Below are 18,480 nucleotides of genomic sequence, written 5' to 3'. Positions count from 1 at the left end.
AAAACCTAGTGGGCTGTCCTAACCAGAGAGCATTTTAAGTCACGTCCCGACACGTAGGCTGTCCAAATTCTTAGATACCTCGTTATATACAATATCTTAATTTGCCTGAATTTTAAGGCAGCATTGAACATTTCCTTAACCGCGAAAGGTAATCCTATGATGCAGCGCTAGAACAACTTCCATTTCGCTCTTCTCCTAGAGAGAAAATTATTAAAATCGCGATTAAAAACGAGAAGATTAGAATCCACTGCGCTGAAGCGCTGAGGTGACCCTAGCCGCTGATGTAAAGAAAAATACTGGTTGGGTGCAGTGGGCGGGGACAAGCCGTGACGCAATCGCTCTCTAATTATAGCATCTCAGATCTGCCTCATGAGGACAGACGACTGTTAGAACACTGTCGATTGTGATTGGACAGACGAGGGGATGAGGCAATTCTAAAGTTTCTGCAAATGACGCCAGAAGCGGGGCAGAATCAGAACGGCTCGTTTTATCCAGTGTTTTCTGACTTATGCAGCACACAGAAAACGGACTGGGTTGTCTTATTTCAGTGTGTGGGTTGGTGGCCTCCAGAGCCACACATTAATATGATAACGTACTGAACAAGGGAGATTTTCATAATGTGTAACTTTAAGCACACCACTAATGCCAGAACAGTCGCTCTATATCTCTTCCTGTGGTTTAAATGTGATCTTAGTCCTCAGATGATTTTGCCTCTTAGATTAATATGTATTTTGTTGTTGATGTAGCTAAAGCAGGTGCTGCAGAATCTCCAGCAGGACGGCGCCAACGCCCAGCCAGCTGTCAAGAGCACCGTTCCTTCTCAGGAGAAAAGCACAATTGCAAAGGTAACAGGAAAACTATTTTAAGGCCCAAACGGTTGTTGTCGCCAGTGGTGGTTCTTCATATTATACTGGCACTTTGTGGCCTGGATGTATCAGAGATTCTGTGCTACTATTCAGACACTACTAAGCAGTTGGATTCTTTATCTCATATGTTTTACATCTCAGATAAAGTACTGAATAGCTAATGAAGTATAAATGAAAGGATCCTTTAAATGTGCTTATGTTTTTGTGTGTTCTTCTCAGGTCCTGTTGGACAAATTTGATTATGATGAAGAACCTGAAGTGGTGGAGGAGCCGAAACATGAGGAACCAGCTCCTGCTGTGTAAGAATCTTCTGACTTAAAGCAACAAAGTCAACGTTAACTGCCACATGTTTAAACTGGTTAATTGTAAATTATTTTATTGTGACTTTTGTTCTTGTGCAGAAACATCATGGAGCTGCAGCAGGCTCTGCAGTCTCATCTCTTTAATCACATCTCCAGCCAGGTATTTATATTATTTTATTTATTTATTTTTCCGTTCTAAGAAAGATTTTTTATGAAAATCATGCAAATGGAAAAGAGAATGTGATGAAATCTTCAAAGTTCGCAATTTCACATATTCCCCCTCCTCCTCTGCAGTGGAACACAGATCTGTTTCTTAATGAAACGTCTGTGACCTGCTTTGGTTCAAACCCCATGAGCCCCACAGCAGTGTTCTCCCCCTGTGTAAACAGCCCTGTTCAGAACGCCCACTATCAGCACCTGTTCCTTTAAATGATAATGAGTCGCTTGCTGTTCACCCCCACCCCGAGCGCACAGCAGTGAGGAGCGAGGAGCAGAAGCTTTGTTTTCACTTGTTTCTCTTCTCCGTTTTTTACTCGGTGCTCTTATTTCTCCGCGCTCGTTGTCTGTTTTGCTGTGTTTAACCTCGTTATTGTGCTCTCACATAAACACGGGTCCAACGCTGTGATTGTACAGACTTAGACTAGGGGACGAGCCATTCTAAAGTCCCAGTGAGTGTGTTGGTGGCCTTCTGAACCACACAATGTGCACAAGCCGTGAACAAGGGACGGTTTTTTCATAATTCTGACCACTTTATTACACTGTCATACCTCCTGAGGAAATATTTACTTTGTAACTGTTGATAATGAAAAATATACCTGTAATGCACCTTCAGTTTGAGTAGTTGTAATGTTCTGGTTTGTATTGTGCAGGTTCTTCCCAATGTTCAAGCAGCCCTGCAGGCAGTTGGTTCTCACCCAGTGATGGGGTCTATGCCGGGTTCCGTGTCTAGTTCTTTGCCCGGGGCGATGTTTGGTTTCATACCTGACTCCATGTCTGGATCTATGGCTGGTTCTTTGCCCAGTTCCATGCCTGGATCTGGGTCCGGTTCTCTGCTCCCTGCTCCTGATCTCCGACCTCTTGGACACTATGAGATGCTAGAGAACGAGAACCACAGGCACCTCAACAACCAGGAGCTGCTGGTAGAGTCCCATGCAATACACAGAGCGCATTGAGCACTTTTAAAGGGAGGCTGTAGTCGCTTCCTCTGCTCTGGCTTTTGGATTTTTCTTTTTAGTACATCATTGTAAGAGTTTTTATTGCTCGTGTTTCAGGACGTACCGATGGAGTTCGGTCACTCCAGGAGGGACGAGAGGGAGGCCAGATACAACAGACTATCCAGGTTTAGTTTTAGTAGTTCATACTCCAATGTTATTTAGAAGTTCTGTTTTTTTTTGTTGCTGTATTTTTAAAATTGTAAAAAAGAAAACCTTCCTGTTTTTCTCAGGTCTCCCAGGAGACGCTCGTCTTCTCGTTCGCGGCGATCCCGCTCAGGTTCTCGCTCCCATCGCTCTCGATACCGCCGCTCTCGTTCACGATCGAGAGAGAGACGGAGAGCAGCAGATGACAGGAGAGAGAGGGAGAGAGATCGCGAAAAGGAGAGAGAGAGGAAGTATAAAGGTCTCCCGCCCATCAAGAGAGAGACGCTCAGCGGTCAGTAGGAGGCGCTCTGGAGTTTGAGTCGCAGCAACAGTTTTAAAAACCACTTAAGAATTAGTTTAAAGAATAAACTTATTTAGTTTATTTGTTAAATGTTACATTTTTTGTTAGGTTTTGTTGTTGTTGTTTATTACTTTTTAATACTTTAATTTGGGGTCCAGGCGGCACGGTGGCGCAGCAGGTAGTGTCGCAGTCACACAGCTCCAGGAACCTGGAGGTTGTGGGTTCGATTCCCGCTCCGGGTGACTGTCTGTGAGGAGTTGGTGTGTTCTCCCCGTGTCCGCGTGGGTTTCCTCCGGGTGCTCCGGTTTCCTCCCACAGTCCAAAAACACACGTTGCAGGTGGATTGGTTACTCGAAAGTGTCCGTAGGTGTGAGTGTGTGAGTGAATGTGTGTGTGTCAGTGTTGCCCTGTGAAGGACTGGCGTCCCCTCCAGGGTGTATTCCCGCCTTGCGCCCGATGATTCCAGGTAGGCTCTGGACCCCCCGCGACCCTAAAATTGGATAAGCGGTTACAGATAATGGATGGATGAATTTGGGGTCCAAGCACTACAAGTGCTGGAGCTCTATTGTTTTTGTTCTGTTTTTGTTCCGCTTTTTTTATTTTTTTTATTTATTTATTTATTTATTTTTTTCTCCGATGAAACGCGATGGGCAGCCCAAACCGTAGGTCCTACATACTTAGGTCCTGCAGTAGTAAACCCTCCCGCTACTCAGGCGCAAAGAATCAGCCTGATGGTGGCGCTATAGCCTGATGGCTACCTACCCCGTGTGGCGTAAAGACGAATTTCTTTTTTCCCTGATTCCCCAGGTCAGACCCTACAAAAAGCCTCAAGAACACATAAGTTCCGCCTACGTAGATTTTGAGCTAATTTGCATAATATGCTAAACCGCACAAGTTTTTGAGCGCGAACTAGTCCCTGGAAATGTACCCAATATGGACATATGTGGTATCAGCAGAAACCTGAACTTTAATAATTATTCAAAAAAAATTTCATCACTGCTCGGCTTCCAGACTCCGCCTAAATACAGGGGTGGAGCTCGCATCCCTAAAATCACACACATACAGCTATAACTCACAAACGCTTTCTCCGAATGTTACGATACTTCACATGCTTGATCTCTATAAGGGTTGGGTGATATGAGTACTTGGTTGTGCAACTGCAAGCCTAGGGGGCGCTATAGCAACCAAACATTTTACGCAACACAGGATTGTCCGATTGACATGCTGACTGGTATGCATGTAGTGGGTAATGTCCTGACTTAGATTCTATGAGAGATATCATATTCGAAAAAACATGGCCGCCATCGGCCAATCACATTTCAGCAGCTGTTTCACGACCTTAACGAGGTCCTATCATCATGAGACTTGCATGGTATGTCCATGGCAGCACTTCCTAAGCACATTAAAATTTTCATAATGATAGCCACTAGGGGGCGCAATTCAAAGTTTCAACATGGAAATATGGAATATCTCAGCAAAAATTAAACATGTTGACAAGCAGTTTGCTTTATTGCATACTCTGCGTAGTGTCTTACATCTTTGCAATTACAACTATTGTCAAAAAATGCATAGTTTATCCACAATAGTCAGGTATGTGAAAATGGAGCTCCTCCCTGGAAATTTGTCTTATCAAACAACTGGTATTTTTTAAATCTCTATAGACTGTAGGTAAATAATTATTTTAAAAAAAGTTGGAACTTTTGACACGCTGTTGCGGCAGTTGTTCAACAAATATGCATGGGCGGGGCTTGATGCACTCTTTGAGCTATAACTACCATAAACTTCATCCAAATCAAACAAAACTTGGTACACATATGTATGCCATTACTCTGTAGTAGTGTGCTAAATGTGACCACATTTCACAGAAGGGGGTGCTACAATTAGACAACAACTGGTTGCATAGGTTGTTAATTGATTACACCGCCACCTAGAGATGCAGTACCAGCAAGATGAGATAGATATATTCCGAAGACCATGGGAAAGGTGCTTGTGCATTTTCATGACATATGGCTAAAACATTTTTTTGAGTTTTTGATAATTATTAAAATTCAGGTTCTTACATTTCACATGATACCACATATGTCCATATTTCATCTATGCCTGCAGACTTCTTTCTGTTATGCAGAATCCCCCCTCAGCCCCTCCCTCTCCTCCTCCACACACAGACTGTCAGCTCTCCTCTTCCACTCCCCTCTGCTTTTCAGAGAGGGCCAGAGGACACAGAAATGCAGATCTAAACAAATTAACCATAAAATTATGACCACCTTCTTGTTTTACATTGTGTCCATGTTTTCGGCTCCACTGTCCACAGGAGCACTTTGTAGATCTAAAATTACAGAGAGGGGTCCACCTCTTACTCTGCATACTTTCATTGCTCCTTTTTCAAATGTTCTTCAATGGTCAGGACACCCACAAAGTAGGTATGCTGAAATTGTATGACATACTGTCTCTGGCTTTTTTATCTATAATGTGGACCAACAGAGTAGGTGTGTGTAACACTGTGGGCAGTGTGTGTTGACACAGGTTTTAAAATCTCCAGCAGCACTGCTCTCATAAGAGCACAGTATCCACTCATAAGAGGACAATGCACACTGCCATATCACCTCAGTGTCACTACAGTGCTGAGAATGTATGAGGAACTGTCGCTGAATTTGTCTATAATTTTGACGAATAAAATGTGTATCTCAGTGTGGACAGTGAGTTGACACAGATGTTAAAATCTCCAGCAGTGCTGCTTTGTCTTGTCCACTCATAAGAGCGCTACACACACTGCTGTATCAGAACAATGTCAGTATCACTGTAGTGCTGAGAATTGTCCACCACCCAAATCATATCTGCTTTGTGTGGGTCCTGAACATTGGAATTTCACCTAGGATTCTGACCCAGAGTCAGTTCTGTGCTCTTTGCTGTCTCTGTAACCCAAGCCCAACCCTCACTAGTCTGCAGAGCAGAAATTCACCCACTCATCCACTACCCCTTCTTCTTGCTATCCACCTCTGCTGAGACACCAGAACACAAAGGATCACATTTAAAAGCACTACAAAATCTATATTAAAATGTGGCTCCTGTATCAGGAACTGTCATATGCTAATCTCTTGCTCTGGAAAGATTGTTCGCCTGGTCTTCAATGGTCTGGACACCCATACAGCAGATATGACGTAGGTGTTGGAGTTTTAAATCCCTCAGCATCACTGCTGGACTGAGAATAGTCCACAACCAAACACAGCCTGCAGACAGTGTCCTGTGTCCACTAATGACAGATTGAGTACAAGCAACTCCACATCACATGTGTGGTTTGGGGTCCTGAACATTAGGGTGAGAAACCAGAGTGCATCTCCAGAGTTACTTCTGTGCTCGATGCTGTCTCTGTCATCCGCTACTCCTCCATCTCACGCTACATCACCATAGAGATGCCAGAACAGCATGGATCACCTTACAAACACTACAAACTTCCCCAAAAAATCCCCTTCTATCTCAGGACAGCTCATATGCTAGCGCGTTGTTCTTCTACCAGCGAATACCACCTTGGACCCCAGGAATTTTTTTTATTATATTATATTACTATATTTTTTATTGTTGTTTACGGTGTTTCTGCCATGTGCACAGATGCTACTCTCTCCAATAATGTTAAATAACACTCTGTGTGTGTGTGTGTGTGTGTGTGTGTGTAGTGTGCACTACAACACTGTGGCTGGGTCAGTTGGATAAGAAAACCCAGCAGCAGGACATCAGCAGCCTGATGGAGGAATATGGACAAATCGAGTCAATTAACGTAAGTACCATCCTCTTTCATTTTAACCGTGATTTTACGTTTAAGATTTTCAGAAGTGGATTGAATTCAAAGCATTTCTTCATGTTAAATGTGACTTTTGAGTTTTATTCATATTGATATGCAGATAAAATACAGTTGGAGTAGTAAACGTTTTCCAGTGAGTCAGTTGCAGCAAAAATATAGAAATATATAATGAAGTAGATAAGAAACACACTTTTAGGAAGTGTGTGAGAGTAAGTGAGAGATGGATTACTGCCCCACTTTCAAAGGTTTTGTATTTTGGTTTCAGATGATTCCCCCGAGAGGCTGTGCCTACATTGTGATGGTCCACAGACAGGATGCTTTCACAGCTCTGAACAAGCTCAGCAGGGGCAGCGCTAGGGTCAACCACAAACCCTTCAAGGTACAGTGTATACACACAAACACAGACATAACCCTTTTCCAGGTTTACAGGGCTTCAGCACAACTCTGTTAATCAAAACCTGCGATAAACTTGCTTTTATTGTTAATGTACAGTTAAATCTTTCCTCTGCATTTAATTTGTCTGTTGTCCAGTCCCAAGTCCTTTCTCAAACCAGTAAATCACAGTTACACAGGTTACACTTATAAAGGCTAATAAATGTTTTACAGTCTGTTTTTTAATAGTTAAACTGTAAACTCATATAATGGTATGAATCACGTGGGAACTTGTTGCTTTTGTTCGGTCAGATCGCCTGGGCCCTGAATAAAGGTATCGGCTCTCAGTTCAAGAAGTATTGGGATGTGGACCTGGGAGTGACTTATATTCCCTGGAATAAACTGAAGACTCAGGAGATTCGAGCTCTGAGAGAAGGAGGAGTCTTGGATCTGGACACTTTGAAACCAGGTAAGAACAAAACCCTAATAACAGAGAGAAATGGACGTCTGTTCATTTCAGTCAGTTTATATAGATCAGTGGCTACTAGAGTAAGTAGTGTTTTATTTATTTATTTTTTTTTGGTGTGGTCAATTCGGTTTTGATCTCTGACCAAATTTGGAACTTGGATTCAAACTGCTGTTCCTATTGACAGAGCTAGGGTTTAAAAGGGACTTGAAATGAGGTTAAATGCAGCAAAACAAACAAAACAAAACAGAAGAAAGATAACTGAGCGAAAATGGCTAAAAATGAGGCTCTGCTCCCCGCTCCTCACTGCTGTCTTTGTGGTCCAGTTTAGATCTGGAACTTCTCATATGGCCATGGTGCCCACAACAAAATGACCCATTTTTCATATGTTTTCATATGTAAGGTCTTAAATATCCAAACATTAAATCTAATATATATATATATATATATATATATATATATATATATATATATATATATATATATATATATATAATAAATCTAATCTCTAATGATTTTGAATCTCTCTCTCTCTCTCTCTGTCTCTCTCTCTCTCTCTCTCTTTCTCGCAGATTGGGCATCGGTGCTGGAAGGGCTGCCTAAACCAGTTGAAGATACCAAAGGAGGACCTAAAGGAGTCCAGGCTGAAGGCGGTGCCCTTGCTGCGGCTGGGCCACAGGTAACAGACGAAGGGTTTCCTTCAGAAATCCTCAGGTTTTTCACTGTATTTTTATTCTGCCATTGTTTTTCTCTTTGTTCATTCTTTCTGCGGGAGGCAGAATTCTTGTCTGTGTCTCAGAGGCTTCATGCTTTCGTGTTTAAGGGGCACCTGCTGCAGTGGTAAAGTTTACAGTGGTTTACACGCTCTACAGAGAACACTGTGGTTCAATCATGGTTCACTCAATTTACGCTGGAAACATTAAGCACTCCTTTATTCCCAGTACGTTTAACCTTAGATAAATAGCAATGCTGTTTTTACGTGTGTCTTCTGTAGAGGATACCCCTTATTTTCACCTAGAAAATCAACCCAAACGTAACTGGGGCATTCAGATTTCAGGGTGTGACTGTAACCAGCTTATTTAAAATAAGTACATTTTAGCAAAACTGAATGCTTCTGGAGGGATGCTTCTGCAGTGGATGGGTACAACCACAACTTCACCAGGTTTCAAAACAGTCCTGATACTTACTGAAATAAAAAACAGCGTCATGACTGACTTTCCTTTTCTAGTGTTTTCTTATGGGTCAATGCCATCTTACGGTCCGTTGTGGATTTTAATCCATGACAGAGAAGTCTGTATTCTGTGTTTTTAGAGCTGAAGCAATGTGAGGAAAGTGTTACCTTGTGGCCCTGGAACTGACACAATTTCACCGGTGAAAACCAGTGATCCTTCACAGAGCAGTGTGTTATTGCACCATCATTCTCCCACACACGAACGTTTTGTAGTAACCTTTTAGTACTGGTCAGCTGAGAGTGGGTAAATATTTAACTATTGAAACTAGGGCAGAGGGGTGAGTTTTGCCTTCACAGACTTTCTGGGACTTTTTATACACAAACAAAGAATAAAAAAAGTTTTTTAGAGCGACAGAGCTTTCTTGATTCAATGGGAAACTGCAACAATTATGCCAGCAGGGCCCTAAAGTATAAACTATACACAGATTAGACATAACACTTAAATGACCTCAGTTTCAGCACACACTCTCTCTGCTCTCAGCTCCACTTACCATACAGGAGCATGCTGTAGTTCTGCAACTGCTCTGCGTCATTGTCAGCCCTCTTTCCTCCTTGTTCCTCAGTGGTCAGGACTTCAGGGACGTCATGGCTGATCTGTTATAATGGACGTACATTTTACATATAAATAAAACTATGTTTTTTCACTTGTTCAGTAGTTTTAAACTTTATACACATCCACACGGGCCGTTTAAAAAGAGTCTGGGAGTGAGAGCATAAGGCACGTCGTCTTAGGTGTTCACAGCAGTAGTTTGAGACCTTGATGAATGCTACACAACGTTGAAGCATGTGGTGTTTATTTATTTACTTTTTTCTTCACATGTTTTAAGTGGCTAAAAAGATGAGCTGGTGGGCTTTTGTTCCTCTTTTCTCCTGGGAATTCTATGAACAGTTTGAGACAGGGCTGAGTCATTGGAACAGGTCAACTTTTGGAAGAATCCGAAAGGAAATGCACAGAGCAGGTGGGTTTATCATCGGCAAGGAGCACCGCACAGCCGTCAGACACTCTGAACCGGCAGCCGCCTGCATCCAGAATCGAATGTAGTTGGTTTCTGCTCAAATTTGGCTTCTTTTTTTTTCACATTGCACTAGTGTTGAGCAAATAGAGTCTGAGACTCTCTAACCTTAGCTGCAAAACCTGTAGGGGTTAGGAATCTGTAATTTTTTATTATTGTTATTATTTTTAAAAGCTTTCACTGACCCTAGACATCACAATGGTTAAATCTGTTGTAATTTTAAATGTGCCTGAAATGCCACAGTTTTTCAGGTAAGTTCTCCATAACGGTTCTGTTCTGGAAAGTAGAGGACATGATCTAGAAGAAGTTCCTCTGAGGAGATATAAAGATGAACGTTGGGATGCAGCGCGATGAAACAAATGGCAAGGCATCATTAAGCAAAAACACTCCGGTAACGTAAGGCTGGAAAGTTTGGGACACTAGCGCTGGCCATCATACGCTTTGTCTTGTGAGAAAATGTTCTTGGTCTGTGGATAGCATACTGTTAGGGTGTTAGCTCCTAACACACAATCTTTTTTTTGTTTCTAAATGACCAAGAAATGGATGCAGCCACAACTCAGATTTGCGAAGTTCTGCTGTTTTTCCTCTAAAACTGATTTACAAATCAGACAGCCTACACAATCAGAATGAATAAACAAACAATCCGACCAAGCTTTAAGGTCAGGAATGCAAGCAGTGTAACAGAAAGGGATGAGCACACAAGGTGAAATATACTCAACATAAACATGGTTTCAACTCCAATGCTGCAGCTGTCTACGCTTTGTCCCTGTCGCCGCAAGAGCACTGGCTCCATCCTCGCTGATGCCTCAGCCGTCTGAGGCCTTGGAGATAAACGGTCTAAACCCACCTAAAGGCCCTTCCTCTCCTCCATCTTTGCTCATAATGGTAGCCAGCTCATGTGTTTATTGCTGATGTGACTGATCTGGGCAGTGTGCCTTCCCCTACAGCAGGCAGTAAAGCAGCAGAGGTTCAGCCTTGTGTCTCGGAAGAAGCCCTGTCAAGGCTGGGGGCGCTGTGTGAGATCGGGGAGATTCAATCACGGTTGGTGCTGGAAATGACATAACTGCTGGGGTTGAGACAAAAAAAAAAAAAACACTTTTAAGTAGTTCCTAACAGGAGAAAGTGAGTGTTAACTGTTAAAAGCCCTGCATGCTGTGGAGTGGGATGTGGTGGTTCAGCCTGGAGCGGTCTCCTACAGCTAAAAGATGCACTTGTAAATCACAGCATCACACAATGGCGACCGCTGTTAGAGCAGAAAGAGATTAGCAAAATGGCAGGTGTCTTCTCGTTTGCTCGGCTACATTCTGCTGCATTGGATGAATGTGTATTTAACAGCTGCCATGTTTTGAAATGTGAAAATAATACTTTATTTGCATCCAAGCCCAAGCGGAATGAGGGCATAAGTTCCCTGTGCTAAATTAAAGCAACACATTAAAATTAGTTTCGAAATCATTGTAGTGTCCCATTGTAATATAGAAAATAGAGCCTCTGTCCTTGCTTCTCCGGGCCCAACACTGCAGAAACTGCACTATGACTTGCAGGAGGGGAGCCCAACATCAAAAATACCAGTCTTACCAAGTGTTCTTGTGGCATTTAGCAATTTTTTATTTATTTTTTTTCTGGAGCTACTTTCAAAAATGCTTTGTATTTTACTCAAAAAATTAAAATTAGCTACTGTTCGTTGTCTAGAATCCAAAAATATATCAAGCTTAGATGTTGCCAAATACAAACGTCAGGGTGGAGACATAAATAACTATTCACAAACTACACATTCCCTGAATGTCAAATAAAGTAAAATATGCATTCAATCATAAGCCTTTAATAAGTGAAAGTGCTGGGTTAAGTGCCCTTTAAAGAGATGGGTCTTCAGTCTGTGTTTAAAGACAGTGTGACTCTGTTCAGACCCTTAGGGGAAGTGCATTCCACCACAGAAAAGAGCCAGGACAGAAAAACTCTGGATGGTTGAGACACGACATTCTCCCAAAGTGAGTCTGCGCAAGCCGTGAACAAGGACATGAACTTCATGTTTTTACTCTTGTCCTCAGCTGTTTCCCCGTGAAAGATTTAAGCTTAAGTTAAAGCAGGAGATTTCCTAACCCTTGTCACAGGAGGGTTTCTGTGATTGAGTGAGCTTTTCTTATATTTAATTATAGGTAAGAAGTAAATTATAAAAATACAAAAGGCTTGCAGGTTTTTCAAAAAATAAGCAACAACAACTTGTTTATTACTGCAAAATGCTTGAACCCAAACCCGTAATAATTCTGAATTCACACCAGGAAAACTGCAGCCTGTGCTGCACCTTTTTAAATGAACTGTGTTCTTGTTGCTGGGTGAAGAAGAGGGATGGTCAGCGCCATTCATTTTGGGTTCATTCTGACCGAACCATCTTCTGATTGAAACCCCAAGCTTCCAGAAATCTGGCACTCAGAAGTTTCCCTGTGGATTATAGACAATCGGTTTCAGATGTTGGAAACATTTTTCAGTGATGGAAAGGTACTCACACACACACACACTTTCTCTCTCTCTCTCTCTCTCTCTCTCTCTCTCTCTCTCTCTCTCTCTCTCATGGGTGAATACTGAGGTTGCACCAGAAAGTTCTGACGGGTGCTCAGATGTTCAAGTGCTTAGGTAGAGTGTAACAGATAAATGTTCTGTAATCAATAGTGGAAGCCTCTTTAAACCTCTACATTCTACCTACTGGAGATACTGGATTTTGAAAATGCTCTTCTTCTCATGTCCTCACACCAAATCAACCATGACCCTACCCTTCATTACACTGTAATATGCACCAACCACAATATTAAAACCACTGAGAGCTGATAACGCTGATGATTTTGTTACAGTGCCCTATGTTGGGAGCAGGCGATTCAGGATCATGAAAACAGTTGGAACAATGGTCAGCTTAAGCCACTTTGACAAGGGCCACATTTTGAGGCTCATGTTTTGTTCAGAGTGTCTCCTAAATGACAGGCCCACTGTCTGAGTGGCCTAGAGTTCACCATTAATGGGTTTAATAGGACTATGGGAAAATATTAACTTCCCCTTTAAGTATGAATTATGAGGAAAATTATTATTTGATTAAAATATTGCAGTTTAAAATTATATCAGTCCTGAACAAGACACACAGGATTCATATGCTGCTTTGGATAGTGCAATTCCTGTCGTTTTAATTTTAATATTTAAATTTTTTACACAAGGACTTTTATATTTTATTAATATATGTGTAATCATGAATCAATCCATCATTGTGGTCTAACACAAAGTCCAGATTTTGCTACGCTAATGTCGCCTTAACTAATACTAATTACAGTAATTAATAGCAATAGCTATGAATTTTTACTCTTTCTGCCTGTGTTAGTGATAACTTGATACAGTTTCCACAAAATGAGTCTTTTAAGACTTTTGGAGAGTTTGGACATTGAGTTAGCATGGTGCTGGTAGCTAGGCTAGAGACCACGTTAGCCTCTTAGCTCTAGTGTAAAGCTAAAGAAGGAATGTGATGGACAGGTTGCAGACCCCATGGCTTTAAAACCAGAATGTGCTCCTGCTGACTGCTTCAGGGGCAGTGATGTGGTGGCGTAAGGAGCTGCAGGTCGACTGTTTGTATTGAGCGAAAATCACAGACTCCTGTTTTCTTGGCGTAAGCTTCTGGAACTTTCTGAACACTGAGAGACTGATAGAGGACACGATTTTGACACAGAACTCTTCTGGACGCTCCCTTCGTCTCCTCGAAGGAACCAGAGAGGTGGTAAGAAACATGTTTCTTCTGCTCTGTGTATGTATGTGTGTGTGTGTGTGTGAAATGGTGTTCTCAGATTGTAAATTTCTTCATTAGATTAATTATTATTATAGCAGCCAGTGTGGATACACCATCTTTAAAATGTAGATCATTTTCTTGGTGCAGAGCTTTAATCAAAAGTTTTTTCTCTGATTCCTAATTTCTTAACGCAAAACCCTTATTTTTTTTTAAGTTTATTTACACAAACAAACAACATATACATTCTAACTGATTATGTTATATCTCGGTTCTTACAGATGTGTGTAAAAATAAAAGTTAAATCTTTTTTCATTATTCACTATGAATTATTCAATATCTGGCAAAACGTTCAGTGTGCTCTGGATTACACCATCTCCAGAATGAATCACTATCTACCTTGGGTTATCCAGTGTGGATTACACCATCTCCAGATTGACCTAATCAGCTACTGACCTGGATTATTTGGTATCCAGTATGAATGTCTGGTTAAAGGCTGAGTGTACTCCATGGATTATACCATCTCCTGTGTGAATGATTCAGTACCAAGCATTCATTATCTGTTATATTTTATACTCCAGTGTGAACTGTTCAGTGTCTAGCAGTTATCTAGTATCTATTATGGGCTGTACTGTCTCCAGTATGAACTACTCACTTAACTAAATGTATAATTTAATACTGTGCACAGTTTATTATACAGTATCCAGTGTGATTATTCAGTACCTTATCATGGACTGTCCAGTATGAATAATTCTCCAAATAAAATGGATTACTCTGACACTAATTATGTGAAGCTGCTCTGTGACAACATCAGTTGTAAAAGGCGCTATATAAATACAGTTGATTTGATTTGATATTCACTACTATTAATTATAGAGTATCTAGTATTAATTATTCTCTAACTACAGTGAATTATTCACTATTGATTGTACGGTATCCATTATGAATAATTAAGTACCTCGCACAATTAAGTACCCAATATAAACTATTCAGGACTGAGCATGTATTTTCCACTACTCATTATGAGTAATAGAGCCTCCAGTATGAATTATTCTGTAACTAAAATGGATTATTCACAATCCACTATTGATTATACAATATCCAGTATGATTTACACCATCTCCGGTATGGATTATTCAGTGTCTCCTGCTTAAATAACTTCTGCGTGTGCAGGAGCCCTCCTGAGAGGTTTTTAAGGTGTGGTTGTGGAAAGGCCGTGTGTGTTTTAGAGTCAGCTCTTGCTTGACGCGCTTCAACACCGTCGGGAAATTAAATCAGCGCAGTGCCTTAAGGCTACAAATGTTTTGGCTGCAGACGGCGTGTAGAAGCTGGACATTCCTCCTCTGAAGAGGACGGTGGCTCAGTAAGTGTTTGGAGTTTTGGAGGTGAGATTGAGTGGTTCCATAGACCCCCACTGAGGTCCCAAACCTCATCGGACCGCTGTGGTTTAAGCCAGAAGTGGTCTGTGCACTTCATCCCCTCTCTCACTGCTACAGAGGGACAGACTGATTTTGGGTTTAAGACGTCTGGCAAATGAAGACTGAAATAAATAAGGGCTTTATTCCAGGTTTGGTAACTGCTGTTACTAAAGTATAGCCACTGATCAGCCATAACATTAAAACTTGTTTCAACATATTCTGACCATACAGGTTCATACTTTAATTCTACAAGACTGTAATCCATACGTTGCTCTGCATACTTTGTTAGCCTCCTATCACCCAGAGAAGGTGTGATGCGGGTGGTGGATCATTCTCAGTGTTGTGTGGTGCTGGTGTGAGTGGATCAGACACAGCAGTGCTGCTGGAGTTTTTAAACCCCTCAGAGTCTGGACTGAGAACAGTCCACCGACCAAAAACATCCAACCGACAGCGTCCTGTGTCACTGATGAAGGACTAGAGGACGACTGACACACACTGTGCAGCGACAGATGAGCTACTGTCTCTGACTTTACATCTACAAGGTGGACCAACGAGGGAGGAGTGTCTCACAGAGTGGACAGAGAGTGGACACAGGGTTTAAAAACTCCAGCAGCACTGCTGTGTCTGATCCACTCTACACCAGCACAACACACACTAACACACCACCACCACGTCAGTGTCACTGCAGCGTTGAGAATGATCCACCACCACATCACACCTGCTCGTAATGTAAAATGTAGGCAGTAATAATAATAATTTGAATTGAGTTATTCTTAAGCTTTCTTCACGCTATCCATCAAAAGTTTGAGTAAATCACTCTGAGCATGTTTTCAAACCCAGGAGGGAAAATGCCCCATTTCAGGAATGAAACACAAGGCCCTGTTCCCTACGTGATGTCATTCCTCACACCCGAGTCTGAGCTTTAACCCATGGAGCCGAATCACTGACTGAAGTGTTTACATTTGAATTATATTTGATCTGTATCTTCTCTGGAACAGTAAATGTCCATAGACCTCAGTGTTGAACTGGAGGAATCAGACGGTCACTGCCTTGGGACCAGCACAGCATCTCTCTTTAACATGAACTTCAAACCAAACCAGGTGAAATCTGCAGATTATTGCAGCCACAGCACCAGAGAGCGAGTGGATTTCTCAGTGATTTAAACATACAGCACTGTTTTAATCAACGACACCTTCATAAAGGAATGTAAGGACTCCTACATAAACGACCAGTGATGCCCTGTTCCTTTATGAAGTATAAATTAAATCAGGTTTAAAAAGTACATTTCACATTCATCAAATGCAAATATAATTCAAATGCGCACAATTAGGATTAAATAAGATTAAAATATTCAAAAAGTCAGAGGGAACAAAAGAGACATGGCCTTGTGCTTTCTTCTTGAGGATGAGCCTTTTACCCTTCCTTCAGTATTTGGACAAAGTGAAGGAAGCACTTGGATGAAGATGACACTGAGGAGAGCCCTCTGCTTTACAGCTGCTGAGGGGCAGGCTCTGCTCGGGGTCTGTAACGCACTACAGACAAGGCACCTTTATTTACAGAGCACCTATCGTTCAGAGTGTTTTCCCGAAACAATCCGGAGAAATAAAAACAGCGGAACAAACAAAAACAGTACAATAATATATTTTTAAAAGGTGATTTTAAAAGAAGGGAGTAAGAATTAAAATATAAAAAGCCATTAAAACAATTGAAAAATATACAACACGTTTGAAGCCATGAGAAGTAGATTTTTCGGTGTTAATAATTAAGTTATTTTAGTATTTTTGCTCCTGGGCTCCCCCTACAGCTGCAGAGTGTAATACAGGACAGTCCTGACATCAAGGGGGATAGAGGGGAGTGGTTTCCTACCTTACTCAACTACATAGTGCCATTTCTGCAGTGCTGAGCCTAGAGTAGCAGCAACAGAGGCTTTTTTGAAGCTGTAATTTTGAGGTAAAAACAACCCAGTGTTACTCTAAAAGTGATATGGGAGCTAAACGCTGCTCTGTGTTTATTCCTCACCTGAGGCAGGACTAAGGGACTAGTTCCTAAAGATCTGAGAGCTCTGCTCGGCTCACGTCTCTGTGGCAGATCTGTTAAATACACTGCTTCTACACCATTAAGACATTTATAACCAGTAACAACACTTTAAAGTTTGTTAGGGTGGGATCTCTTCTTTGCTCTGAGTGAGACTTAATTGAGAAATAAAAGCTCTTAACCTACGGAGGTGCTGATCTAGTAACTGGTTTAACACGACAATAAAACTGATCTGAATCCATTAATACGTCACGTCCGTATCCGGTCTCAGTTGGTGATGGTGCATTTTGTGGCAGTCTCCTATCGGAGGCACTCAGGATTTTTCACTTATTAGTAATTGAAATACACACCATTCACGTCATTGTAACTGTTTTCCCTGTGGCATTCCAACAGTAGGGTGACCATGTGTCCTCTTTTTCCCGAACACATCCTCTTTTTGGGGCGGTAAAAAATGAGTTCGCCCGGGAATGAGAAACAGTGCAAAATGTTTGGGATTTCACACTGATGTCACAACAATGTTTCTGCACAGATTTATACAACGTTAAACACATCTGCTTAAGTCCCACCTTCTCTCTGCTGCTATTGGTTTATTATCTGCTTCTACGTCACCCATTGGTCAAACTGCTTGCCAGCACCGCTGACTGTAACAAAACTAATCAGTTTGGTTTGTTTATTTATATCTTTAAATACAACATTTTACTGATGTATTTGGTCATATTTTTCCAGTGACATAAAAATAATTAAAAAAAACGTTCTATAAAAGGAAGTCCCCAGTGTCCTCACTTTTAACAAACAAACAAAATAAAAAGGTCACCCTCCGTAAGAGTGACTACAGCACTTCGTCAGTTCATTTGACAAAACAAACGACTCAATACAACTGTCCACTCTAATGTTCTCTGGATAATTGTGTGTGTGTGTGTGTTAGGGACAGGGGGCGTTATATTGAAGGCTGATTTTGGGGAGGGTGGGTGGAGGGGGGTAGAATACTACAGATCACTTTTTTGATCCCACAAAGAAAATCAAGTGCACTGCAGTAAAGAATATAAAGAGCAAGAAGCTAACGTTGTTACAGATGTAAAAGAAGATGAGAAATGTAGGATATAATAAATACAAGGCTGCAGGGAGCTAGTTGCCTTAAAGCAATACATTAAAACAGAGTAAATACAGAAATAGGTCTGTACTATTGTTTAACTACAATAAAGAAAAAAGAGACAAAGGACAATAAAACAAACTGTAAATAGAGACTGTGGTAGTTCCATAAACATCACACAGATGGCAGAACCGAACCTGGCTGTGAACTGTGTCATAACCACGTTACTATGAATGTGCAAGTGTACGGACCAGTCTCATTAACCTTTCACTCACTGTAACACAAAGGAAATAAAGTCCAGAGAAATTAGCTTTTCTGTGATCTCCCATTGGACTTAATGAAGGGTGAGTGTCCATTAAACTGGGGCTGTTCCGTCTGGAAGTGCCTCCAGAGCCGTGGGAGCAGCCGCTAAACAAAGATAATGATGAGTGTCTTCTATTCTTTTGGCATTGTGTATTTTTTTATTTTTAAAGTGTGTG

General features: G+C 41.4%; 1 protein-coding gene across 3 annotated transcripts in view; it reads left to right on the top strand.

The window, feature by feature from the left end:
- The window catches only part of scaf4b (SR-related CTD-associated factor 4b), a 30,959-nt gene that overhangs the window by 8,945 nt on the left and 3,534 nt on the right, over nucleotides 1-18,480 (top strand). For all 3 annotated transcript variants that reach the window (XM_066666752.1, XM_066666753.1, XM_066666751.1), the window contains exons 7-16: nucleotides 747-845; nucleotides 1,086-1,165; nucleotides 1,268-1,328; nucleotides 2,038-2,307; nucleotides 2,440-2,507; nucleotides 2,613-2,818; nucleotides 6,499-6,599; nucleotides 6,889-7,002; nucleotides 7,308-7,464; nucleotides 8,034-8,140. In XM_066666752.1, coding sequence (XP_066522849.1) covers nucleotides 747-845; nucleotides 1,086-1,165; nucleotides 1,268-1,328; nucleotides 2,038-2,307; nucleotides 2,440-2,507; nucleotides 2,613-2,818; nucleotides 6,499-6,599; nucleotides 6,889-7,002; nucleotides 7,308-7,464; nucleotides 8,034-8,140 — 1,263 coding nt within the window. The remainder of the gene's footprint in view (nucleotides 1-746; nucleotides 846-1,085; nucleotides 1,166-1,267; nucleotides 1,329-2,037; nucleotides 2,308-2,439; nucleotides 2,508-2,612; nucleotides 2,819-6,498; nucleotides 6,600-6,888; nucleotides 7,003-7,307; nucleotides 7,465-8,033; nucleotides 8,141-18,480) is intronic.

Source organism: Hoplias malabaricus, chromosome 1 (genome assembly GCF_029633855.1).
Source record: "Hoplias malabaricus isolate fHopMal1 chromosome 1, fHopMal1.hap1, whole genome shotgun sequence".
NCBI classification, from domain to species: Eukaryota; Metazoa; Chordata; class Actinopteri; order Characiformes; family Erythrinidae; genus Hoplias; species Hoplias malabaricus.
This window is presented reverse-complemented; position numbering and strand designations above follow the sequence as displayed.